At 42.0% G+C, this 26,821-nt stretch overlaps 1 protein-coding gene across 3 annotated transcripts; it reads right to left on the reverse strand.

Annotated features, from left to right (window-relative positions):
- Positions 1-907: 907 nt before the first annotated feature.
- Positions 908-26,821, reverse strand: mgab (MAX dimerization protein MGA b). Of its 3 annotated transcripts, none has more exons than XM_085247263.1 (22): positions 26,633-26,821; positions 23,188-24,389; positions 20,650-21,103; positions 20,390-20,495; positions 20,032-20,145; positions 19,803-19,919; positions 17,368-17,481; positions 16,786-17,191; positions 15,004-15,181; positions 14,582-14,810; positions 14,269-14,441; positions 13,890-14,085; positions 13,575-13,804; positions 12,582-12,827; positions 12,056-12,317; positions 7,175-7,794; positions 6,760-6,857; positions 6,626-6,671; positions 6,335-6,493; positions 4,141-4,252; positions 3,249-3,932; positions 908-3,149 (listed from the first exon to the last, which is right to left on the reverse strand). In XM_085247263.1, exons 2-22 carry the CDS (start codon positions 24,351-24,353, stop codon positions 2,281-2,283), a joined length of 6,579 nt encoding a protein of 2,192 aa, XP_085103389.1. In that variant the 5' UTR covers positions 24,354-24,389; positions 26,633-26,821; the 3' UTR covers positions 908-2,280. The 3 variants fall into 3 exon arrangements, with proteins under 3 accessions (XP_085103389.1, XP_085103388.1, XP_085103390.1); XM_085247262.1 differs by lacking the exon at positions 26,633-26,821 and adding an exon at positions 26,276-26,460; XM_085247264.1 differs by lacking the exons at positions 19,803-19,919; positions 26,633-26,821 and adding an exon at positions 26,276-26,460.

Below are 26,821 nucleotides of genomic sequence, written 5' to 3' on the forward strand. Positions count from 1 at the left end.
GCAAGGTCTCACAATGGGCGCACCCAAAACAGTCTTAGGGTTTCCAAATCTGGGACTATCCACCAATTGCTCTTAGAAATGAAAAAGCTTCTTGGATGAGAAGTGAAATGTCTTCAAGAAACTTATATAAGTCCAGTTGCTTTTCCTTCCAAGCTCCTTAGATTACCATAACCTGGATGACTGAGATGTATACTGGTCACACTCCAGAAAAAGAATACCCGATTAGTTTGCCAGAAAACATGAAAGATCCTGGACAGAACCAGGAATAATTCATTAAAGCGCGGAGGAGAGGGACAGCTCATGAGCAAAAACAAACCACACTAACACAGTGGAGGTGATGTTAAGGGCCTGTTTGGGTGCCTGTGGAACAGTTCAGTCAGTGTTCATTGATGATGTGACTGCTGATAGAAGCAGCAGGATGGATTGTGACATGTACAGGGCAACAATTTCTCCTCGGATTTAGACAAATGCTGCAAAACTGATCAGACAGACTTTCACAAGGCAAACAAATTAGATATTCTTCAATGGCCAAGTCAGTCACCTGATCTCAACCTAACAGAGCAGGTTTGCAGTTCTTACAAAAACTGAATGCAGAGACCCACAAATGAGCAATAAGTGAAGGTGGCTACGGTAAAGGGCTGACAGGGCATCTCGAGAGAGGAACCAGTACTTGGTGATCTCCAGAGATTGTACCTCAGGTGGTTGTTGACAGTTTGAACGTTTATTCATAAAGATCTCAATAAATACTTTTTAATCCTCTTGAATTTAAGCTTAAAGTCTGCACTTCAATCACATCTGATTTGATTTAAATCCAAGGTGTTGGTGTACAGACAGGATTAGTTCATAATATGTAAAGACAAGATGAAATACCCCCCCCCCCCAAAAAAAGTTATTTGTGACAGATGTCTGAAAACAAGGAACACAAACGGTTTTATTTCCAAGAAGAGATGCCGTTACATCACCATTCACATGAAATCAGCCACATTTTGGCTTGAAGACATCAAACAAAGCAAAAATGGTGGTATTTTAAGTGAAGGATGGGACAATAAATGCATTGAATTCACTCAGACTGAGATAAGATAACCAGTGTTTCGATATCATCCAAAGACAAACTGTTATGCAATTAAAAAAAACCCCCACAATATTCACAGAATCTATTTACATTAGGTACACGTCTACCACAGCTACACGTCTTGCATCGCTTCCAAAACATCAGGTTTATGTGTACTGACTTATTCAAAGATGACTTTATAATGCTGATTTAATGTGTTACGTTACAGGTTAATGCAAACAGGAGACAACACGGGTGATTTCTACCAAAAAAAACATTTAAAGTGCAACTACTGATGAGCTTTACTGCATTAGTAACAGATTAGTAACACATTATCTAGCACCCATTGAAAAATTACACCTTTTAAGACGTGATAGAGTTAAAGCTGTGCATCATCCAGCTGGGAACAGACACTCAGCTTACATTGTAAGGCTTAAAATGCTGGATCGCAGAACATATCTGTATAGTTTTATTTTGCATAAGAGAGTTCAGTGAAGAATCGCTCAAAGTTAAACATAATTCAAATACATCTCGATACTCCACCTAAAAGTTGGTCATATTTAAAGATCATTCATTGCTGGAAAATATTGATATCAAAACTGATTCATTTCATGAATACATTCAGCAGGTCTCTTAATGCCGTTTTATCATTTATACAAAAAAAAATAAATCAGCCTTTCTCTACATTATGAAAGAAGTCCACTGAGTTTAGAAAAGAGCAGCAGTTATTATCCGTGGCCCTGATCCTTTGGCTTTTTCAGACAGGCACATTTGGTGACACTTTCATTGACACACGTGACTCGAGCTGCCAATATCAGCAGAAAGCAGAGAAACTTCAAGTAAGACTGTGAAGATGATGTTAGAAAAAGATGCTGCATCCTTAGTTCATTTACACACAAATTAGTCTTTTACAACCAGCTTCCCAGAACAAAAACTCCTGCTTCAATCAACTGTGCCCATGTGAGAATAGCACAGAGGGCAGGTGGATGCACCCTTACCTGCTTGGTCCCAGGCAGCGCCTTCACTTAAACCTAACAATGAGAAGGTGTCTGAAGCAAACCGCCTCCTGCCGTGTTGTACATGTGAGAAGAGACGACTTTCACAAAGGCTCCGATGTGATTCGGAGTCCAGAGTTCACATGTGAAGACATCTTTAGTCATGAGTGAGATTTCAGTGTGAGACTCTCAGAGCGTAGATTCGTTTTTGTAGTGAAAGGACGTTTGTTACAACTATGCAAATTCCAGGTCAGGTTCCAGTTCTTTTTCTACGTCTATCCAGGACCGTTTCTTTGCGCTGGGGAAGTCTTTTCCTAAAGCACCGCGTGTTAAAGGCCTCGACGTCTTGGTGGTAGGGCTTTCAGTTGCCTTAGCGGAGGGATTGCATTTAAGTTTCTTAGAGCTGGATCTGAGGGGACTACTTGCAGGACGCTTAACTGGTGCCGACTTTCTTTTCGGAGGCCTTCCTCTGGGTCGTTTGACTGGCACAGGAATATCTGCTACTTTACCGACATTGCCTGCGAGGCCCTCAGCTTCCTTCTTGGTCTCTTCCAAAGTAATTTTTTTACTTTGTTTCTCTTCAAGCAGCACAGATATTTCACCTTTGCTGACACATTTATTGGTCTCTTCTATCACACTACACTTTTCCTTTTCACCCACAGCAGTACTTGCAGGGTTCCTTCGAGGCCTGCCCCTTCCTCGACGGGCTTCTGGAAGGCTTGGATCGGCCTCGGACTTGACAGAACACACACGATTAAACCTCAAGTGGGCAGCTGGAAGAGTTGTGCTCATGCCTGCACCTGTGCTGCCCTCAATGTTGTTTTCTGTAGCTTTAAGATCCACTGAAGGCACAAACATTGATTTGTTAAGGGTGGCAAGCTCAGCCTGGGGGGAAATTACACCCGAAACTTTCGAATCGGAATCTGAAGATGCCGTTTTGCTCTTGAGGTTATGCCCAGTTTCCGAATCCAAAGGCAGGTCTGATGCAGATATGGTAGCGTCTGATGGCTCAAATAGCTTCATCTTAGCTGAAGAGCTAGCATCACCTTCCTCTTCATTCTTCCTGGGTTTCATGACCATGAGTGTATAGAAGCCTTGGCCAACTGTAAGATAAAAACACAAACATATGCAATAATATTATAGTAACACATTTAAATGGAAGATAATTTAAATTTGGTGTATTAACTGATCAAAGTGCTTACTTGGTTTCAGACATGAGGGAAGTATGAGCCTGCCAGTCTTGGAGCGAATAAGAGGAAGAGCCAGAGGCTTTGGAGTGTGAACCTTGGTGCTGGTGCAGTTAGCTGTTGGGGATACAGGTGAGGCTCCTTCTTTGGCTGTGGGGGCCTGAGGTGAAGCTTTACCGGGCGGGTCTTGAGACTGCTGATCTGTTTGGGAACTGGAAATGTGGGAACCAGTAGCCTGGTCTGGCTCTCCAGAAACTTTCTGTTTGACTTCTAAGTTTGATGGAGACTTTTTCTCTTGGACTGAGGCCACATGGTCACCTTGCTCAATTTTCACCTGGGACCGGGGTGCAGCGTTTGCAACCTGAGCTGGAGAGGATACCAGCAGAGGCACAAGTTTAGATACAGGTGTCTTTGGACAGGATTCAGTTGGAGCTTTTCGCATGAGAGGCTGGAGCAGGGTTATCATCGTTTTTAAATTGTGTGGAGTTGTGGCTGTGTTAGCCTGAGAAGGAGCCCCGACGTCAGGCTGTACTGAAGATGAGGGCGTGGGGTTAGACTTGGGAGCACTGGCTTGTAGTAAAGCGGCTCTGGACTGTAGCAGGTGGGAAAAGAAAGGCGTCCACTTCACCGTCTTCTCTTTCCTTTTCTGTTTTTCGCACACCTCCTTTAGTTTGTGCCTGATCACATTTTGAGACTTTCCTAAAAATGTTATATTTGAAAAAACAGAAAGTTAGTGACAAGCAGATCTGCTGGCGATCAAGTCTCTATGTTGACACAAGAGCAGGATGTCGTACACAAGTGCTGGATAGCAAGCTTCGAGTTATTCTCCATGCAAACTCAGTGCATTCAAACAGTACAAAAACCAATACAGGGCAAGAAAAGGTGCATTAACACAGAGTGTACATACCAGACAACTGAGAGAGTGTCTCTACATAGCCCGACTGTATCTGCGTCAGCATCTTCTTTGCCTGTTCTAGATGTTTGGAGGTCCTAACCAGGCTCTGAATTTCTTTCTGGGCCTAAAAAACACAAAATGGCAAAAACGAGTGTTGACGGTGAGGCCAAAAACTCACACCTACAGATCTGCGAAAAAGTGTTTGCCCCCTTCCTGATTTCCTATGTTTTCATCAAACAAACTTAAATAGTTGACAAAGACAACACAAGTAAACACAAAATGCAGTTTCTAAATGAAGGTGTTTATTATTAAGGGGGAAAAAAATCAAAACCTACATGACCTGGTGTGAAAAAGTGATTGCCCTCTAGACCTAATAACTGGTTGGCCCAGCCTTAGCACAACAACTACAATCAAGCGTTTGCAGTAATTGGCAATGAGTCTTTTACAGCGCTGTGGAGAAATTTTGGCCCACTCATCTTTGCAGAATTGTTGCAATTCAAGCACATCGGAGGGGTTTTGAGCATGAGTCGCCTTTTTAGGGTCATGCCACAGGATCTCAGTCGGATTCAGGTCAGGACTTTGGCCCGGCCACTCCACAGTCTTCATTTTGTTTTTCTTAAGCCAATCAGAGGTGGTATTGCTGCTGTGTTTTGGGTCACTGTCCTACTGCAGAACCCGTGTGTGCTTCAGCTTGAGGTCACGAACAGCTGCTCGGACATTCTCTTTCAGGATGTTTTGGTAGATGGCATTTTGCTGAGGCAGCTAAACACCCCCAGACCATTACACAACCACCACCATATTTTACTGTTTGTATGTTCCTTTTCTTAAAACACCTTCATGTTAGTTTGACACCAGATATAATTGGATACACACCTTCCAAAAAGTTCACCTGTTGTCTCATCAGTCCAGAGTTTGTTTGTTTTTTTCCAAAAGAGGCAAAACTAAGATGATCCTTTATGTTCTTTTTGCTCAGCAAGAGCTTGGATGAGGCGTCCCTGGGCTCTTGTGTAATCTTGGTTGATTGGTAATTCCAGGGTAGGTTTACCATTTGTGTGCTTCGCTGGAGTCCCACAGCTTTAGAAATGTCTTTCTAACCTTTTCCAGACTGCGAGATCTCAATTACCATGTTTCTCATTTGTTCCTGAATTTCCTCGGATCATGGCATGATGTCTGGCTTTTGAGGATCTTTTGGTCTTCTCCGCTTTGTCACACAGGCTCTATTTAAGTGATTTCTTGATTAACTCATTCACTGCCATTGACGTCTATAGCCGTCAATTGCAGTGAATGAGTCAATGGGTTTAACTCATTCACTGCCAATGGCTGGCAGTGAATGAGTTAAGAACAGTTATCAGGCCTGGGTGTGGCGAGAGAAATTGAACGCAGCCTTCCAAAGATGTGATTACCACAGTTATTTCTTGGGCCATGTAAGTTTACATTTTTCCCCCCTTAATAATAAACACCTTTATTTAGAAATGGCATCCTGTGTTTATTTGTGTTATCTTTGTCTAATATTTAAATTTATTTTGTGATCTAAAACATTTAAGTTTGAAAAACATACAAAAACATAGAAAATCCGGAAGGGGGCAACCAAACAAATGTTTAAACAAGTCTGAGCAAAGATTAAAAAAGAGAACTTTATTTTGCTGAATATGGGCCCATAAAACCAACCAACCAAACAAACAAACAAACAAACAAAAAACCCTAAACTAAAAAGACTTCACTGTAAAACTGATTTTTTAAAACGTTTTAAAAAATGTAAAAACTAAACCACAAGTGTGTCATATTTAAGGAGAATTTGACCCAGTAAAATTAATTAACTATCACCATATAATTTTTCCTCTGCAAGCTTCCTTTACTCTTATTTTTATTTGTGCTCTGTGACCACATGTGGGGGGGGGGGGGGGGGGGGGGGGGGGACGGTGCTACATATATATGCAAAGGTCTGTACGTGCTAGCAACAATTTACAAGTTTACAAACTCAAACTGATTCGGACCAGAGGAAACTCCCACATGTTTTTCCATTGACAGGAACTCAAATCTACGTTTATCTTTCTGGACAACTTAATGAGAACATGACCTTGTTATTGTGATAAAAAGTATTAAAAAGTAGTAGAAAGTGCACACAACCTTCAGTGGAATTACATTTTCCCATTAGTTGTCTTGCAGTTTCCACTTTAGAAGGAAAAATGCAGCATGCAGAACTAACCAATGACAGGAGGCGGAGCCTGGGAGCTCTTGGGTCACTCCGTAGGACAGCCTGGAGTTTATCGAAGAGGTTTCGCTGTTCCGATCTTCTCAGCCGTTCTAGCACTGTGTGGTTCTCGCGCCTCTTTTTGGTTTTTGTCTCACCACAATCAATGAGATCCTGGAGGAGATGCAGTGAAAACTCAAAACACACTATACATACTGCCTTATAATACAAAGAACTGTGTTCCTACTATAGCTATATAAAGTGAGGGCAATTAAATATGGCGGTCTAAGCTGGCGCTTGTCTTACCTGGGAGTCGAGTTCCAAAAATGATCCCAAATCTTCTCTGGAATCTCTAAATGATGATAAACAAATTTCAGCTGTGACGGTAAATAACAATTTTATGCTTTAATTTCAACATCCAGATGTTCATTTTTTATTACCGTGATTGCAGTACTCCCTTGGAAAGAGCTTTCTTCAGTTTAGCGATGGCCATCTGTTGTTTCACTTCTTCTACAGTCTCAACATCCACCGTCTCATCCTGAAGACAACATCATTCATGATGAGCTTTTTCAAACAACGTCAGGATTAGGCCGACTACTTTTTCATATTTTCTAAAGCAATTTAGTGTTTTTATAATTAGAGTTAAAGATGAACCAATTTGAATTTTTGCACCCAGTTTAAATTTTACATGTATTTAAAGTTGGACTGATTTGTTTCTATGAGCTGACAGCTGATTTTTTTTATCTTTACATTTATAATAAACCATTGTCCACTTACAGTTTAGAGGGCCTTCCATTAAAATAAATCACTAAGCACTCAAAGAAAATAAAAAACAAGTGTAATTCTCAAACTTACATCTTCGTCTCCCTCTCCTTCACTGTCTGATGAGTAGGAACTTGTGTCTGAAGCGATGTCTAGGTTTGATTCTGCCTGCTTGCCGTTGGCCTCATCGCCCTCGTCTGACGCGATCTTCCCATCACAAACCAGCTCAGGGGAGGAGCCGGGCTCTGCTAATTTGCTGCTTAAAGAGCTCTTGACTGCGTTCACTGTGTCCACAGCAGGACACCCAGCTGCACCGTCTTTTTGTAACAGGACATCATTGTTCGCCATGTTTGATGCTTTTAGATGTCCTGACTGTTGTGCTGCATCATCAGCTCCGGGCGCTGGGAGCTGAATGAGGGTAAAGCCCCCGGGCAGGGAGACACCAGGTAGCTTCTGTCCTCCGGTGCCCTGGTTGGACGGAGGGCAGATCCTGAAAGAATAGGTTCCACTCTGTCCTAAAAAGATGGGGCTTTTCAGTGATTGTGAGACGGTGAGCGAGACAGGCGAGGAGGAGGAGCTGCTCTGGAAGGAAGAGTCTGAGTTGTGTTGGCCTGAGGAAAGTGATTGGACAGAGCTGATGTTGGATGATTTCTGTGACTGTTGCCCCAATGAGATGCGTCCCTTGCTCTGGAGGCATGGAGGGAATAAGAAAACTGAAAAAAAGAAAAAACTAGTTCAGCATGATGAGATGATAATATTTGCATTATTTTAACAAAACTGTGTTTTTAGCGATACATGTTTACTTCTATTCTATTTGATTAAGCTGATGTCACTTCTTGAGGTTCATCTACCCTCTATCAATTCTAATGCTTTAACAAATCATCTGGTCCTTACCACAACTTAATGTTATATAAATACAACCCCAGCTGACATCTTACACTGTCCTATTATTTATTCAACAAAAATTAAGCTAAGAAGGAAAAGCAAACTAAAAAAGCGTAAGTACTCTTTTACTGCTTCGATCAAAACTAAGAGAAGAAGCCATTTGCTGATAACCAAAGGCACTTTATTAACAGATCATCAGTAAGGTTGAGCACCTCTATAAAAGCAGAAGGTTTGGTAGTTTGCAGGTCTAGCGCATTCACAATTCCAAGGAGGAGAGACATCAGCAATCACCTTAGAGAACCAACTGTTCCCCATCAGTCTCTGATGGCTTAAAAGACCATGATTCTACAGTAAGAATGATTATTTACAAGTAGAAAACATCAAAGACAGCTGTCAATCTTTCCAGGGGCCTGTTCTTCGTACGTCGCTTACTACATCCAAGATCAAATGACACATCCAAGACCAAACTATCGCGCTAACCGTGAGCTCGCTAATCCGGTTCCCCGAACACACCTGCTGTTGACGATTAGTACAGCTGGACGCAGTAATGTGACATCACTGGGTGTCGTAAAAGGGGCTACGCATCGATAGTAGAAACATTGATCGGCAACCCTTTGATTGGTCGGCGAAAATGTCGAAGGGGCGCGCTCGGTATTTTCCGGCAGCAGAGCAAGAACTCTTGAGTGAGGGATTTCAGGAGTTTCAGAGTTTAATTAAAACGCAAGAGAACACTGCAAAGGCTGCAAAAGCAAGGAGAGAGGGCTGGCAGAAAGTTGCTGACAAATCAAACTCGTAGGTAATTTAATAATAATAATAATAATGGATTGGGTTTATATAGCGCTTTCCAAGGCACCCAAAGCGCTGTACGATACCACTATTCATTCACTCCCACATTCACACACTGGTGGAGGCAGCTACGGTTGTAGCCAGGCTGCCATATCGCGCCATCGGCCCCTCTGGCCAACACCAGTAGGCGGTAGGGTAGATCTATCATATGACACTATATTGTCCAATATCATATGGCATTATATTATATTATAATATGTTATATTATATCCCCTTTCACATTAGAGCCACAACAGGACCCACAAGAACATGGGAACAAGTAAAAGTGAAATACAGGAGTATTCTACAGAATGGTAATATATTGCTCTTATATTGCTTTTCGTCTCTTGGCAAGGGACCCTGTAATAGTCTGTTAGTTTGTTCATAACAGCAACCAAGAAAAGGGCAGAGCAAAAAAAGACAGGTGGTGGTCCTGCACCCCCTCGTCAACAAGTTGGTTAAGTGAATAATACCCTCACGGGAATATCGATATCTCTCAATGAGCACACTGTCGCGCTGAGCTAAAGGATCCTGTCTGTCCCGCAATATACGCTGAATTCTGAGGACTCTCCTTATCAATCTTGCACCTTCCGCAATGGGTTGGTCGCGTATACGGACAGGACATGGCTGCGACAGGCTTCCCAAATCCACCTTCGCTTTTATAGCCGTGGTCTCCCATCTTGATTACACGAAGTAATTTACAATTACTACTCTGAAATATGAATTACATCTGTAATAATCACATACATGTAATAGAATGTTAATAGTACATTTCCCTTTTTTAGGAAATGACCTGTATGTATCTGTGTGACATCAATAAAAGGATCAAGTGCTGCATTATCTTTAGTTACATTGATGTTATTTATTTATGGTGAAACAGTGGAAAAATATCGCTGTTGCTTTCGTATAAATGAAGCGGACATACCTGCGTGGCCGCGATCTAATCCTGTTTACATAAAGTAAGCCTGCTCCCGAGCAGGTTTACGCTTACGGCTCTGTTGCTATGACAGCAAGTCCCGGATGAGCTTCGGGGAACCGAACGATCCAGGATCACGCGAAATCGTCAACAATCTAATCCAGCTAACTTACTTAGCGAGGTACGAAGAACAGGCCCCAGGAGTAGATATCTCAGAAAATTCACCCTAAGGTCAGACTGTGCAATGATCGGAGAAACTGCAAGTAGTTCATGACAGTACAACAAATACTGTCATGGCTTGTTTGGGAGGGTTGTGGTGAAAAAGGATTTTCTCTCTAAAAAGAACATGGCAGCACAGCTCAAGTTTGTGAAGTTGCATCTGAACAAACCACAAGGAACAATGGGAATGGAAAGATCAAAGTGGAGATGCTGATTGTCATAAACCACAGCACCATGTTTAGCCTAAACCAAATACCAACTGACAAGCATGGTGGTGTAGGGGTGGTAATTTGGTATTGTTTTGCAGGAATTGGAATTGAGAATCGGTTCTTGTAGAGAACTGGAAAATAGTGGATATGGACATTATTTTATTTTCATTGCACAAAAGGCTGAGAGTGCGATTGTAAAGTGGAGACTGCTCTAGGACAGAAACAAGCCACTGCTGAACTTCAACAGGTAACAAACTGATGACCTCAGTTTCTACCGGCTCATGTTTCTACAGTAGAATCACCATGACAAAATCTGTACTGGTTTTCATCTTTGACTTGTGCTGTCGGCTTTGTGTACGTACCTAAATACTAAGAGAAAGATCACACTTGTCCTCATCGGGATAGGTATTTGTGTTGGTGTGTGGGGTTGTAGCCTGTATGTTTATATTTTTAAATGGCAGTTATGAGACAGTGTGTTTCAGATCATTTTAGAGAGTAACATGAAAGCAACGTAACGAGTAGTATAACGACTGTTTTTATCGTGGGTGTAATTAACTACCGTACTGCATTAGTTTTAAGAAAAGTGTTCTGCATATATGCAATAATTACTTTAAAAAAAAAAAAAAGAATGACCCCAACACTGATCACAACAAAAATCTCCAAAATTCACAAAGATTTGAACACTCAGCATGTAATTAATTTGCATAAATGTAATGTCTTTGATACGCTGCTTAGAGGTGGTGGTGACTCAAAGTGGAGCCAATAAGGAATCGGAATCGCTAAATTCTTATCAATTCCCATCTCTACACAGGACCTGAGTGCTTTGGAGTCACTAAGTCAACCCTGAACTTCTCTGTATACCAAAGTATTCCAGAGTCAAACGTGAGGCCATCTGTCTAACAGCTAAAACTCGGCCAAAACTGAGTCATGCAACAGGACAATGATCCCCAGCACTGTCATTTACAGCAGAATGACTGAAAACAAAAAAATCAGGGTGTTGCACTAACCCAGTCAAAGTCTAGACCTCAACATGATTGGATCGCTGTGATGGGAACTTAAGAGAGCTGTGCATAAATGAATGCTCAATGAACTGAAGCAACACTGTAAAAACGAGTGGGGCAAAATTCCTCCACAGCAACGTGGGATACTGGTAAAGACACACAGAGATCAATTACTTCAAGTTACTGTATGATTGGGTGTACTTAGCTTTTCACACATATTTCTGCTATTCATGTGAGGCGGTATTTCAGAATTTTATAGCCTGGTAAGAATCAAATGTTTTATTATGCACTAAATCTCGGACATAAAAGTGGTGGACTTTTTTCACACGACTATACTAAAAACAGTTTTAGCTTCTGCTCAGCTAGAACACGTGAAAAACCACATTTACTAAGAGCCTTTCCAAACACACTGTCCTGTTTTTCAGCATCACGTCCTTTAAGACGATGATAAAGACAGCGAATATCTTAAGCACGCAGTTACAAATTGCTTCACAGTTTGAATAAAAACAAACCTCGTGCATAGTATCTCTATTGGTTTATATGCACACACACTTACATGCAAGTATTCGGTGTGAATTACAGGAATGGGTGATGAACCAAGGAAAAGCTAAAATGAGTTTTCAGCAGTCAAAAGGCAAACCGCTGATTTAACCGACGTGATGGGCTGAGGAAGTGAGTTTCAAAATTTAGCCGCTACAACCTCAAAAGCACAGTCAGCTCTAGCACTGCTGCAGAAAAAGGACCTGAACCATTTAAGGCTTTGTATGTGATTTTTAAATGAATTCTGATTTTCACTAGAAAGCCAGAGAAAGGGAAGAACAGGCAGCACATTTAGGAGGTGGTAGTTTTGAATAAAGCAGATCAGGTATGTAAAACAAAGTGCCTCTGCTGTGGTCTAGCAACAGAGAGACAAGCTTACCTGGTGACGGCGTTAGTGTCTTCAGATCAGTAGTTTTCCTTGCAGCGATACTTGGACTGACTAATGAGCTTGCAACTTTTACGGTGCCAGTTTTTGGAGTGCTGGTTTTATGTGTAGAGTCTGATTTCTGAGAATTTTTCTGAGGAACATCAACTGAAGCATTTAGTCGTCCTGTGACGTAGGCAGCAAGGCGGTTAGCTGGATGCAAAGATCCCATCTTTCCAAGCTGCAGTCTGGCCTGATTGTAGGATTTGCCATTTACCTGCAGTGGAAGGAATGCATATGTATATTTTAGAAAGTACCTGTATATTTCAGCTGGTGTAGCTGTGTGTTTGTTAGTCCTTAAATAGCCATACACTGTTATCTTTTCCAAAGGATAAATCCAATTACTGAATGCAAATCACATTTTTTCCCCCTTCAACATCCAAACCTCAGTGCAAATTTTTTCCAGTGACAATCTGTAACGGAGAATTTAAAAATTCCCAGGCACATGGATGTATTTGATCCAACTTTACAAAGCCCTTACCTGTATAAGTCCAGGTGCTTGGTAACCAGCAGGTTTTCTCTCGGCTCTCAGCGTTCCTGCAGGCATCACTCCACTCAGAAAGGGTGTCACTCCAAACCACATCTGCGGCTCTTCGATTTGGCCATCTTCCTCCTCTGCATCAGTGTTCTCATCAAGGCCTTTACTGGTATGCATTTCCTCATCACTGTCACATTCATCATCATCATCATCACAATCACTGGCTTTTGATGGTTTGCTAATTTGCACCTATAGAAAAAAAAAAAGTACAGAACTGTAGAGAACGCCGTACATCACGTCATCACACGAAAAAGCAACAAAGCAAAGAAAGTGAGGACAAATGTTCCAACAGTCAAAAGCAGGATTATTAGGCACCCAACAGATAGCAGCCACTGAGGAAGCCACTGCAACATGGGAAGTGCCCAAACAGTAGTAACCACAAGGACCATCTGAGGCCATCTTCCAAAGCTGGTCAAACTCAATAGATGCCGATGTTAAAATGTCAGACTTTAAAGCAGAATCAGTTTAATTTTCTTTATATTGCACCAAATCACAACAACAGTCGCCCACTTAGCTCAGCGGAATTAGCAGGCAACCATATGCCGCATGGCTGAGAGCGACCGGCCCGGGTTCGAATCCGACATGCAGCCCTTTGCATGTTTTCCCGTCTCTCTCGCCTTCTGCTTTCCTGTCACTCTTCACTGTACCCTTTCAAATAAAACCGTAAAAAGGCCCAAAAAATAAATACATTTTTGGTTCTGTAGCTAACTACACCCAAACTGTAAAGAGTGATTTTTTTTCAAAAACCCATCCATTTAAACAGCATTAAGGGTTATTATAGGCATGGTAAGGTGTGAGCACACATAGCCTGCACATATTGTTTGTACTGCCTAATAGAACTAAATACAACTGCTCCTGAGTTTAGGCATCAAAACATGATTTCACAATCCAGTGGGTAACTCTTTCTAATATAGTCTATACCCAAATCTTCAGTACCTGGTAGGTGACGATGGAGCCGCTGGGCTTCCGCATAATGATCTTGCTGATTGGCCAGATGCGGTAAGGACCAATGTAGAAACGCTGGGAAAGCTGATCACGATTCATCCGCTGACATAAAGCCTCCAGGATCATCCTCTGGTCGTTCTGCCACCGACACACTGACTGGATCTGTATTTGCTTCCTTGCTCCTACTTCACTACATGCAGTTTCCTGAGATGCGTTTTCACCTGGAGGTTACAGGGAAATATGTTTTTAAACAACTACAAACACCTTTAATATCCCACTTCACTACAGTGCAGCTATTTTTCTTACCTGCTTTGTTGACAGTTGGTAAAGTGCTGTAGTACTTGTCAGTGGTTTTTTGTGGTTTTGTTGGGGCGTTTGGTGCAAAGATCTTAGGCTCTATGGTGACTTGAGGAGGCGGCTTGCTATTGAACTCTCTTACACGAGCACATGTCATCATGCTCTCCAAATATTTATACACTGGATCCTTGTCTTCTTCACGTATCTGCAATGAAGATTTTAGTCTCTTTTTAATGAGATTACAGGACAAATTGTAAACAAATACAAAGAAAAACTTATTTGCTTTGTTTTTTGCAATTGACAAACTTAGCAATTATCAATATGGCAAAATAACAATCTTCAGCATCAGCATTTAATTTAAAAAAAAAAAAAAGCAATTTTATTTTACCGGTTGTGGAAATACACTGTTGCGTCTTTGGACCTTTGGTGTAACCACATGGAGGGGTGCAATTTTTGGAACAAAAACTGCTTCTGGATCCTCATCACTGCCATTACGCTTCCACAGTTTATTAGCATGTGAGCCTTGGCGGGGCTGGACCACATGTTCCATATTAGTCATCGCTGGGGAGGGCAAAAAGTATCTCATTAACACTTGTGACCAAACTGAGCAAAGAAAGACTCTGAAAGACTGCGGTCAGAATCAGGGAAAAAATCGTCAACAACACACAAATGATACTGAAATAACTTGAACTCGATCTTACAGTAAACAGGATGTTCTTGGCTCTCCCCTGTGGACGTCTGCTTAGTGATCTTGCGTTTGAAGCAGGCACAGCCAAACATGCATTCAGGCCGCCTGCAGTGGAGATGGCCTCTGTTCAGGTGCTGCAGACTGGAACACACACAGCCGAGTCTGCAGAACTCTTGACCACATTCAGGTCCAGCAACTTTATTTGGAGAAGGGGGCACTTTCAAGATCTGGCTGGGCTGCGTCTGGTTAAAATGAGAAGTGAGAGTCATCAAAAGAGTTTGAAAAATCACTTTGTGTGCTTTTCTTTAATGTACCTCCTTTACATTTGATATTATAAAAGCCAGGGAGACTTTGAAAAACATCACTACAGAATGAAACAATGAAGTCGTCACTGACATTCCTACACTTCCTGCAGAGGACAAACATGCTACATACCTGTTTTGTCAGTAACACAGTCAGAGCAGCTGACAGCCTCTCTGTAGTCAGCTGTGTTCTGCTGAGGCCCTGGTTCAAAGCTGCCGTCTCCATTTCCAGCAGCTTGTGCTGGAACTTGGTGAGCCCCGAAGGTTTGGACATCGGCCCCTGGTTCTGACCAAAGCTCATCTCTGACAACCTGGGGAAGAAACATGAAATGAGAAGAATTGTTCATTGAAAAGATGTACTGATGTGAAGCAAAACTACAGCTACAGGACTAATTACAAAGCAAGGAAGCCTATGTATATGCCCGCCAATGTAGTGGTGAAAAGGGGGGTTGCACGATCAATAACTGCAGTCATTTTCACTGGATGTGGCTGGATTTGGATAACCCAAAAACTACAGTATGGGTGAGAAGAAAATGGATGGATATTATAACCTTTGATTAAAAAAATAAATAAAGATGTATAACCACCCAAACAAACTGATAAAAAAAAGTGAATGGACTTAAAAAGTGCAAAATAGTTCATGACTCAAAATGTAACATTTTGTTTTTTTTCCCCTCTTTCTAATAATTTTATTAATTATATTTCTATAAATACAATTCTAATATCAATTTAATAGATACTATGGATTCTACATTGTTCGAAAACAGTCTACTATAACGCCGTAGTTTTGTGAAACTCATAAACAACTAGTGGAAAAAATACTGATGGCTGTCAGTGTTACCTCTCTGTTGTTGTTGCTACCACTCCTAATAAGCCCCTTTCCATTAGTTCCTACTCAGATCGACTCACGAGTTCGCCATGGTTTTCCATTAGGTCATAGCACCTGGTACCAAGTACTAAAATAGTACCTGCTCGGCCGGAGTTCCAAGTGATCCAAGCAGGTACTAAAATGTGACATCGTCAGACTGCATGCCACCGATTGCCTGGTCAGTGGCATCATTCGATGAGTCATGAGAGTGTCGACCATACAAATTAGGTGCTATTTGATTGTCAAGTCAAGTTGTGGCGAGTCGATCTTAGTAGGTACTAATGGAAAAGTCCCAATCCTAGGTGACTTCCTGCTTTTTTTTCTTTCTTTTTTTTAAATAGAAAAATTGACCTCTAACTGTGACCTTCAGACCAAGGTCAAACTGAGATTCAAACTCCTCTGGGACTTTTAGCAGATTCACCTATGGTATGGTTTTAAAATCCTACGTAGACAAGTTCTTGAGTTATCCCTTTCACAAACCTGGGTGTCCACACCACCCACCCAACCGTCAGGGTGACGACAATATCCCATCGGCCTTTTATGGCTGAGGGGTAAAAAGCTTTTGGTGGATAAATTGAAGAATAATTTAAAGTGCATTAAAGTCACAAAAGAAAGAAAGTCCTGAGAGTGCAGGTGGAGAGTTGAAATTCACTTTAAGCTGGTAAATGACAAATGATAAAACTTGCATAAAACTTGCAGCTGGGTTTTGAAAAGCATCAACTAATACTAAACCTGTACTGTAGTTACCTACAAAACAATGTAGGTAACTACAGTAAATCAGTATATTTAGAGGGCTTTCATAAATACAAATACAAAAAGTCAGTATCAGTGATCATCGTGGCATTTTTCCCATTTTGAAATGAAAAATCTTTGGTTTTGTTGCATCTATTTTATGAGAAATGTCACCTTAGAGGAATTATAAATTCTTACTATTGCAACAAAGTATCGATTCTCAACTCAAATAACCTTTAGCCACATCAGTAGCCAATCAAATTCAGAACACAAAACATGTGATCAAATGTGACTAAATTTAAAATATATCCTTACCTCTGTGAAACTCCCTGATTCTGGGTATTACTAGAACCACAAGCATCACTCGGCTGCCTCAGCGAGGACGCAGCCTGGAATGTGAATTTAGCTCCTGCTTGATGGGGGGCTGCTGGCGTGGCCAGCGGAGGAGCAGGTGACGTCAGAGCAGAATAGAGCAGTGGTTTGTGGGATAGGGGACAAGGCCTGTTGGCCCCCACCGGGAATTTCGAAGGAGCCTTTCGATGCTTGAGAACGCTGTCCAGGGTCTTTACATAGCTGGAGCTTTTAGCGGGCAGCTGATAGGACACCGAGCCTTCTGGGTTTGTAGAGAAAGCAGCGGCGCGCTCGCTGATTTGCTGAGCTTCGCTTTCCAAGTACTCATCCAACATGTTGCTGCAGAAGGCAGAGAGGTTCTTTTGTAATCCTTTTAGAGAGAAAGAAGAAAGGGACTTTAATTTATTGAGGAAGAATAATGAATCAGACACAAGTACTTTCAGCTGGTTTCAGCTCAGTTAATCTTTTGGTAATTAGAATGACTACACTAATCCCACGGCATGATAAAAGGAACATTGCAGCAACAATATGACGAGCAGCCCTTACCTTCACCGTTGGAAGACGATGTTTCCTTGGCTTTTACGAACTTGTTTTTCCACCCCTTTATTTTCGTCATGTCACTTGTCTTTCCCGTTCTGGAGATGAAGGGTAGTGCCTCATCTGTGCAGCAAACATAATGCCTTTAGTTACAGGTCACAGCACACTATTATGTTTTAACAATGCCAGCCTGAGTTCTGCAGCAGAAACACAAATTTTAATCAGAATTTGATGCCAATTTTATTCTCTTTGCTGAAGAGAAAATTGTACTCCTTCAAGTTCAGCTGTTCTTTTCTTATCTGATCGCCCAAGAGCCATCACCTAATCACTTCTGTCTTGACATTATGCGAAGGTTTAATGTGGCATGACTGACAAACTCATCAAGAAAGATCTGCAACCTCATATGACACACACCCTTTGAAAACCCACACAACAAATCTCAACTTCTAAAAAAGAATCTGAGATTTCCAACTAGCTTTTCGGTCTCTGCGTCATAGCAGCCGATGTCAGCAGTGATGGCTGTCATCACTTTGGCTTGAATGTTTGAAGCTAGTGAAGGGTACAGAGGATGTTTAAAATTCCAGTCAGTACCCGACTCCTTATTACAGGAGTACCGATAAGCACCCGGGGAAATGGTGCTTTTTGTACTTTTGTGAGTTTAATTCATTCCAATAAAGCTGTTAAAACATCTTCTTACAATGCCGCTGCATGTGATCATGTATGAAGTTCTTTACTTTACTGGAAAGAAACAGAAAAGCAGCTAAATTCAACACACCGAATCTTAGGGCCACACTCAGTACTTTAAAAATAGATCTCTAGTTAAGACTGGGAGACTTTCCATGCTTCGGTTTTCAATAATTTGCTAAATTCTCCTAATAAGTGACCAGCAGCACTAAGCGCTTCACCAGTATATTGCAATCAGACACATGAATCAAACTTGCTTTAAATCGAAGAATAAACCATCCATGGCACACCAATTCCCCAAGTTAGTCAATATGAACTGAGTTAGTCTGCTTTGAAGCTAGTGCAAGCTTTCCTAAAAGGCATAAAGAATTAAAAAGTTGTGATAACTAATTCACTGCTCACAGCAGTTATCGTGCCAAATCACAACAACAGTCACCTCGAGATACTTTATATTAGAAGCTAAAGATTCTATAATAAAAGAGAGAAACCTGGAACAATTAGGTGTCGTCTTATGAGCAAGCACTTGGTGAGAGTGGGAAGGAAAAACTCCCTTTAAACAGGAAGAAACTCCCCCAGAACTAGGCTCAGAGAGGGATAGCTGTCTGCCGTAACCAGTTCAGGGGTGAGGAGAGGGGCACGGCACATTTATAAATTTAAAATCCCTTTAAAAGCCTGCTTTACACTAAAATAAATGGGTTCCTGAAAACATCCTGCTGTATTCAGAGTTTTTACATGAAATAACCCAAAAGCAACTAATCGTCCAATCACAGTTCCAGAAATCAGCAGTTTCCAAAAGTTTGACAGAAGACTTAAAAACAGCTGGAGTAATAACATCTCTCTTTTTCCAGTCAAGAATCTGGCTGCAGCATTTTGGACTAATTGTAAATGAGCAAGAGATGATTGACTAAGTCCGGCATACATTGCATTACAGTAGTTCAGTTAAGATGCAACAAAGGAATGTATAACTGTTACAATATCAGAAGATTTTAAAAAAAAATGTGTCTGGAGGAAACTGCACTTGTCACATTACTATCAGAGACACCTTACCAAACATGCACAAACCTGCTGAGCATGAAGTTTAGATGAAATATTATTAGTGGGCTTATAACTGCGCCAAATGTAGATATAACCACTTGCTGTGTAGCTTGCTGTGTTAAAAAACGCAGAAAAACTTGTTTTATATAGTATTGATCATATCGATCGTGGCTCAAGGGTTGGGAGTTCGCTTTGTAATCGGAAGGTTGCCGGTTTGAGCCCCGGCTTGGACAGTCTCGGTCGTTGTGTCCTTGGGCAAGACACTTCACCCGTTGCCTACTGGTGGTGGTCAGAGGGCCCGGTGGCGCCAGTGTCCGGCAGCCTCGCCTCTGTCAGTGCGCCCCAGGGTGGCTGTGGCTACAATGTAGCTGCCATCACCAGTGTGTGAATGTGTGTGTGGATGACTGAATGTGTAAAGCGCTTTGGGGTCCTTAGGGACTAGTAAAGCGCTATACAAATACAGGCCATTTACCATATTCAAGAAGTCTAATGTGACTCGCTCTAATTTGCCACTGACATCTCCACCTACTGCATAGGTCACTGTACCATTTAAAGGACTTTTCCGACAAGTCTCGCGTTGATTAGTTTTCTGCAATACTTGTCCGCCTATTTTCTTACTATGACAACAGCATACGACAAATTACTCATAAGATATTGTGCAAAAGAAGCAATCGAAGGACCTCGATCAAACATGCACAAACTGTCAAAGATTCAGCCCAACTTACCACCAGGAGACACAGTGGTGGTCTTGCTGTGTTCTGGAGGTGGTAGTGGGAGGGAAACACCCAAATACTGCAGGTCAATGGACATAGTGAGGTCTAAGGAACTCAACTTCAAGCCCACTGAGAGAAACGGTAAAAACAGTGAGAGTGTTTTGGGTTGTTTTCTTGTGCTTTAGTTTATTTTATAAAACTTAGGTAACAACTTGAAAGACTATGCCCGTTGTATACTCACCCTCCTGCAAGACGGGATGGATAACTTGTCTGTGTTTGTGGACTCTGAGCTCATTCAGCAGCGCAGTCTCGAAACGAGCCATCTTCGCCTCATCGGTCTCTGGATTCACGTTCACTGTCAACACCACAGATACAATTTCAGATTCGGGCAAACAACATTAAAAATGTATATTAAAGATTCCACAATAATATTTAAAGAAAAACAGGGTTTTAATAAAAAAAAGGCACAAAAATATTTATTCCATAGTTTAATCAACTGAAGAAAAAGAAAGAAAGAAAGAAAGAAAGAAAGAAAGAAAGAAAGAAAGAAAGAAAGAAAGAAAGAAAGAAAGAAAGAAAGAAAGAAAGAAAATCCTCACGTTGGTCGCTTGTTTGTGTCGGTGGTGCTGGGGTTGTTAGGGAAGCCGGAGATGCTGACGATGAGGTACTGACCATCTTGTTCCTGACATGAACCTCAAGAGCTTGCTGTGACATAAAAGAGCATTAAAGCTTAAAGATTTATTTGATATCAGGTGGAATGTTGAAGGAACCACTCCTCCCTTTATTAAATGAAACTACACCTTCTGGAAACATGCCGATGTGCTCTGAGCATCCAATGCGATCACTTTCAGTGTTTTACCTTTGAGGTGAACGACACAAACAGCAGGCCTTCTATATCATCCATCTCCGGTTGCATAGCGCCTGTCAGTGATGGGCTGTGGACGACTGTGGAGGAGGCTGCTGCAGTTTTACACTCTCTTCCCCGGGAATTTGACCAACGTCTGTTCATCTTCTTCCTCCTCTTACAGAATCGAGGTGATGATCCAGGGGTAGACGTTAAGGAATTAGCAGTCACAGATCTTGCTTTAGGCGACATCCATACTTTTAAGTCCTGCTGCACCTCAGGGGCTACACTGGTGGCAGCGCTTTCTTGCTTGGGTGCAACAAGCACAAGATCACCAAGAGCATGTTTGCCTCTTATGCAGGGGACATATGGTTCATCTTTTCTAGCAGGTTTAGACATTATGGGCTTCAGTACCAATCGGGTCTCTTGCACATTTGATAGAGAAGCAGAGTCATTTTGACTGTTTGCACTGTAAGACACATAAAAGTTAATATTGGTTATTGATACCAAACAAGTGGATTTAATCATGATCTCAGTGCAAAATCCTTTCATTTGAGGTGGAACAGCATGTGGCAGTGGCATTTTAATAAGCTGTTTCCAGCTGTTTATCTGGCAATTTCACAAATTCCTACACCTAATGAGGCAGTCAAGTAAGAAATTAATAATGCATGCAATCCAATACAAACAGCTTGCAAAAATGTTCTGATTATTATACTTTTATATTGCATTCAAGACAACTGCAATATTTGTATTATTATATAAAGTATTTCCTCAATTAAATTTGAGGAGTTGCAAAATAAATGAATCAGAACTTGTGCAAATATTCTGAGTTTATACGCTGCAGACGTTTTTTGCAGCGATTCACCGCGTGCTGTTCCACTGTGGTGTATTCTATGTAACACACACACACACTATGAGTTTATAGACTCATCGGCCACTTCATTGGGGAAACCTGTTCACTTGCTCAGTAAAACAAACATCTAAACAGCCAATCGCATGATAGCTACTCAATGCATTTAGGCATGTGGAAATGGTCAAGTCTACCCACTGGAAGTTCAAACCAAGCGTCAGAATGGGGAAGAAAAGTGACTTTGACTTTGAATGATGCATGGTTGTTGGTGCCAGAATGGCTGGTCTGAGTATTCCAGAAAATACTGACCTATAGAGAATTTTCCCACACACCTATCTCTAGGATTTACAGAGAATGGCCCAAAAAAATTGAAAATAATCCAGTGAGTGCAAGCTCTCTGGGTGGAAAATGCCTCAATGATGTCAAAGGTCAGAGGAGAATGGAAAGACTGCTTTAAGCTGACAGGAAGCCAAACACATGCAGAAGAGCATCTCTGAATGCACGACATGTCAAACCTTGAAGCACAACACACTGACTGCCAAGTGCCAATTGGACACTAGAAGCCTGGAAAAACACTACCTGGTCTGATAATTGTTACTGCTCCTGATGGTGGTGTAACGGTCTGGGGATTTTTTTTCTGAGCAGACCAGGGCCGCCGTATTTCACAAATCATCTCAGACTAGTTTCTTGAACATGGCAATGACCAGATCGCAATCCAGCAGAGCAAATTTGGGTGGACGTGCAGCAGACACATCTGCAGCAACTATTACCCCTTTTCCACTAGCACCTACTAGGCTTCGCAAGGCTCGACTCGACTCTGTTTTGGTTGTTTTCCATTACATTTGAGTACAATCTAATGTGCATGTGGTCGTTACAGCAATGCGGCCAAAAGTCCCACGATGTCATTTGTATGCTACACGAATGCCACTACAAAGGAGGACGTTGAAGCAATGGTATACTCGCTGTTTGTATGTCTTTTTGGCAGACTTAGGAAACAAGGTGTTTTTTGTGTAGCCATTTCCCTCATTGTCAAGTTTAAAAAAAATAGTGGTTTGGATTTTCGTAAGGAGACACCCTCATGACTCACTGAACGATGTCACTGAAGGGCCAGTTGGTTGCATGCAGTTTGTTGACGTCATATTTTTAATCACCCAAGACTGCTCGGATCCCCGGCAGAGTAGGTACTAAAAAAATATACCTGGTACTAGATGCTAGCACCTAATGAAAAACCCCAAAAAACAAGTTGAGGTGTGCCAAGCCAAACCAACCAGAGTAGGTACAGTAGAAAGGGGCTATACGTGATACCATCATGCCAATATAGACCAAAATTTCTGAGGAATGTTTCCAGCACCTTGCTGCCATGAAGAATTAAGGCAGTTCTGAAGGATAAGGGGAGTCCAACCCAGTACTAACGAAGTGTAACTAACAAAGTGGTTGGTCAGTTTAGTTGTCTTTAAGTGATCCGTTTGATCATGTAGGATTTTTAGGTCAATTAAATGCATAGAATATAAATGTTCAGTTACTCGTGCACTTATAATTACCTAGACTCCATCACAACAACACAAAAGTATAGCACTCACATAAAAGTATAATAGTTAGTAACAGTGTGTCAATACAAAAAACGCATTTCTCGATTTTTTTTGCTGTGACAACACAGCAATTTGCCAATGTTAAAACAAAGGAAGAAACAACACAAAACCCACCTCAGATCCAGTACCTCCTCCTGGTTTTCACTGGGTTCGGCAGGTTCGATCACTGTGGGCTGGTATTCCGTCTTCACAATAGCTTGAGCCTCTCTAGCGATTCTGTTCAGACGGGGGTTGTTCCCGTCCTCCCTAAATCCCTTTGCAAACGGGTTGTGATTAATTTTCAGCTGGGTAATCCGAAAGTTCTGATACGTCGTCACAGCCATAAATTCAGTTTGTGGAAAAGTAAAAGTCATGCTTTCATGTCCCATAACTACAGGCTTGTCAGCTGTGGGCATGCCTCCATCTGGAACAGGTATTATGTGAAGCCTAGGAATGTAGCGATGCATGGAGTGTAAGATTATATGACCATCCTGGTCTTGGGAGTTATTGGTCAGTTTGAGCTTGTAGAAGGACACCAAGCTGTTCATCCAATCTGAGCCGCGACAGGGTGAGTAATGGTGTGAAAATGCCCGGATCAGACCTTGGTTTTGATGTTCTGCTCGCCCGGTGACTTCCCATCTGGATGCACTCCAGCGGTACCTGTACTGACCCGATGGGACTATGGACAGGACCAGACTGTACTGCTGATTGGGATCCAGGCCAGTCAAGCGGTATCGGCAGTACGGGAACATGCGTCGGCCCTGCTTAGTGAGAATCATCTCGGTCCCACACTTGTAGAACTGCTTCCACACGTTGTTGTTTTCCAAAACAACACTGACACCTTTGAAGGTCAGCACCGCAGGAAAGTCTTTTTCCATGTCCGTGTTGCCAAATGTGGTCGCGGGCAACGCAGATGACCATGATGTTGATTCAGGCATATTGACGATGCTCGTTTCCGTGCACGTTAGGGAGTCTGATGCGGATGTTATATGCAAGGCTTCTGGGCTTTTTTCAACAGTTCCTTCTAAGGTAGAAGCTGATGTTACTGCAGATTTAGCTGGGCTAGCTTCAGCAGGTGAAGAAACAGCAGCACTGGAATCATTACTCGCCATGGAGACAGCTTTGCTCTCATTCACTGTATCACTAGTGAAATTAGGTCTTGTCAAGGTTGGGAACGGAGGAGCTGAAGAAGCAATGGAAGCAGGAGGAGCGGAGAAGGGCGCATTGAGCATGGTGCCCTTCTCACCTTCCACTGCCTGGTTTTCCTCCATGAGTGGGAGCTCAGAGTCTAAGGCGGACATCACCGGTGGCTCTGATCATCACACTGCATGAGACACCTGACACACAAACAAAAAAAGACAGCGTTATTTGTACGCTATAACAGCATTCACAGGTACAACATGTATTACATTGATACAATCTAACCAGCAGAATTTCATTTTAAAGACAGAAAAACAAAATGAAGAACAAATATAATATAAACAATGATCAGAGAGGATGCAATTAGAACTCATCCAAGCAGAACAAACTGTGGCAGGAAGGAAAGAGGAGCCTGGAAAGCTGCACCCAGAAATGTAAAGACTTTGCATTCAGAAATGATTACAACCAAAATGTGCCAATCAACTCAGAGACCGCTGAAAATGTGTGTTTACTTAAAGAAGCCAAACAGGGATGCACCAATGCATCTAAAGAGCAGTGGTTTTTGCTCTTGCTGACTGATATCTGACTGATACTTGAAAAAAGAAGACATTAACCAATGGCGGTTGCCGATGTTTATCTGCTGTACCTCATCAGTTTGTCCCTAAAAATGTTCAAAGATGGCCTGATGGAGAGATAAAAGACTCGTAAACTGTTCAGCTACTTTATTATTGTGAAGATGTGTTTGTTTACCATACACGAAATGGTGAAGTAAACAATAATAACAACAACAAAATATACTGATGTTCACCTCAGCAGATCTCTGTTCAGCACTACTGAGAATTGGCTAATCGCTATAGGGTGTTGCAACAGTAAGTGTTACAAATGACAAGTCCAGCATATACTGGGCTGCTTAAAGACACAGGCATTATTCAAGGCGCTGACACAAGTACTGTGAAATCAAATGAAGACTCGAGATGAATGTAGCTCATCTTAGGTGTAAAGACTTGATATCGTGTCAAAATTAAATGATCTCCGGCCACTAGTTTCTGTGACTGCCAGCTGTTTGAATGTTTTGTAAGCAAACCAGACCAAATTTCAAGACATCTGATCTGCACGAATCATAAAAACGTCCCTTTGTGTACATCAGGACCATACTGTAAAAATAACAAAATCACTAATCAAGGGGTGTTTTTTTGTTTTGTTTTTCAGAAAGGCACATCCTGTCCCCAAATACCCTGAAAAATAAATTAGAAACTTAATTGGGGACGGAACATAATTTATTTACAACCTTGGGTTATGTGTGCTCCTCTGATGATCTCTAGGTTTTTTATTTATTTATTTATTTATTTAGGTTAAAAATGTAAAACTACATTTAAAAGACCTGCTCTGTCTCTAAAACTGAAGTAAAACTCGTATATTTCTAAATTTTTAACAGACTAATAAGATTATTTTAAACTACATGTTAAATGCTCCTACGCAAGAACTCCTGAAGCCACCATCACACCATTCAAGACGAATACTACAAATATAAACAATCAAAAAGCGCTCAGATCATTTGAACAATTTCTCGTGGCCCTGTGGGGAAAAGTGGACTTTGCATTGCAGGAGACCACTTCAGTATGACTGACCAATGGGCTTCCAGCTCAGGACACGGACGGAAAAACAGCCCTACATTTTAAACAAGGATGAACCACTAACACCGTTTGTACCTTGAAAGCCAAGAGAAATGATCTTGGTCAACGGCACACCAGAAACTATAAAGGTAACCCCTTTTTGTTGTTGTCCTAACCCCCCTCCTCTAATTTCCTAATCACATTGTCACGCCGGCACACGGATGCTTCAAGTCTAAAGGTGTTAAACACCACAACGAGAGCCTAAAACGGCTTATCACCTCCATGTTTACAATATAAACTCCCAGCGTCACTCCCGTATAACTATTTCACTCCCTGCAATAAGAAGCGGCGTTAAGAATTTAAGTTGTTAAACCAGCAGCTCTTTCTTCCTCACACACCGCGGAGAAGGAAGGCCGCCCGCTCCACCACTCACCAAGTTGGAAAAGTTGCAGGTTTCACTAAAGCCTCACCTTTCAGCGTCGCTTCGGTACCTCGTGGCCGACCGCAGCGAGGCAACAGTATCGTTCAGCGGCGAAGCTCCAACTGTTGCACGTCGCCGTCGCCGTTAAAAGGGCCTCGGAGAATCCCTCGAACATAAACACAAACTGGCAAATGGAGGCCGAGAGCCACGCCACTGTGCTCACATCGACCGACCCGAGTGTGCACGCAGTGGAGCCAAAGCGCATGCACACTATCACCCCCCACCTCCACCCACCACCCCCCTCTTCAATGGCGCGTGATTCCCGGCCCGCCAGCTCGAGGGAAGCGGGAGTCCGCCATCCAGGAGATATACATAAATATTTCTTTTCTCTCTCGCTCGCTCTCACCTCGAGCGCGGTCCGCGCGCCGGTAAGGACAACTCTCTGCAAGTTTGCGCGAAAATGTTTAGGATGTGTGATTCGCGCACTGAGAGCAAAGGCGTGACACTTTCTCTCTCTTCCTGTCTGTTTCCTTGACTTCTTCTACCTTTTTCGATCACACTTCCATTCTCACCCTCTCTTAGCCCACACATACAC

Source organism: Mchenga conophoros, linkage group LG15 (assembly GCF_057382185.1).
Source record: "Mchenga conophoros isolate Kocher_MC1m ecotype Shallow Benthic linkage group LG15, M_conophoros_male_GT1.1, whole genome shotgun sequence".
In the NCBI taxonomy this organism is placed as follows: domain Eukaryota; kingdom Metazoa; phylum Chordata; class Actinopteri; order Cichliformes; family Cichlidae; genus Mchenga; species Mchenga conophoros.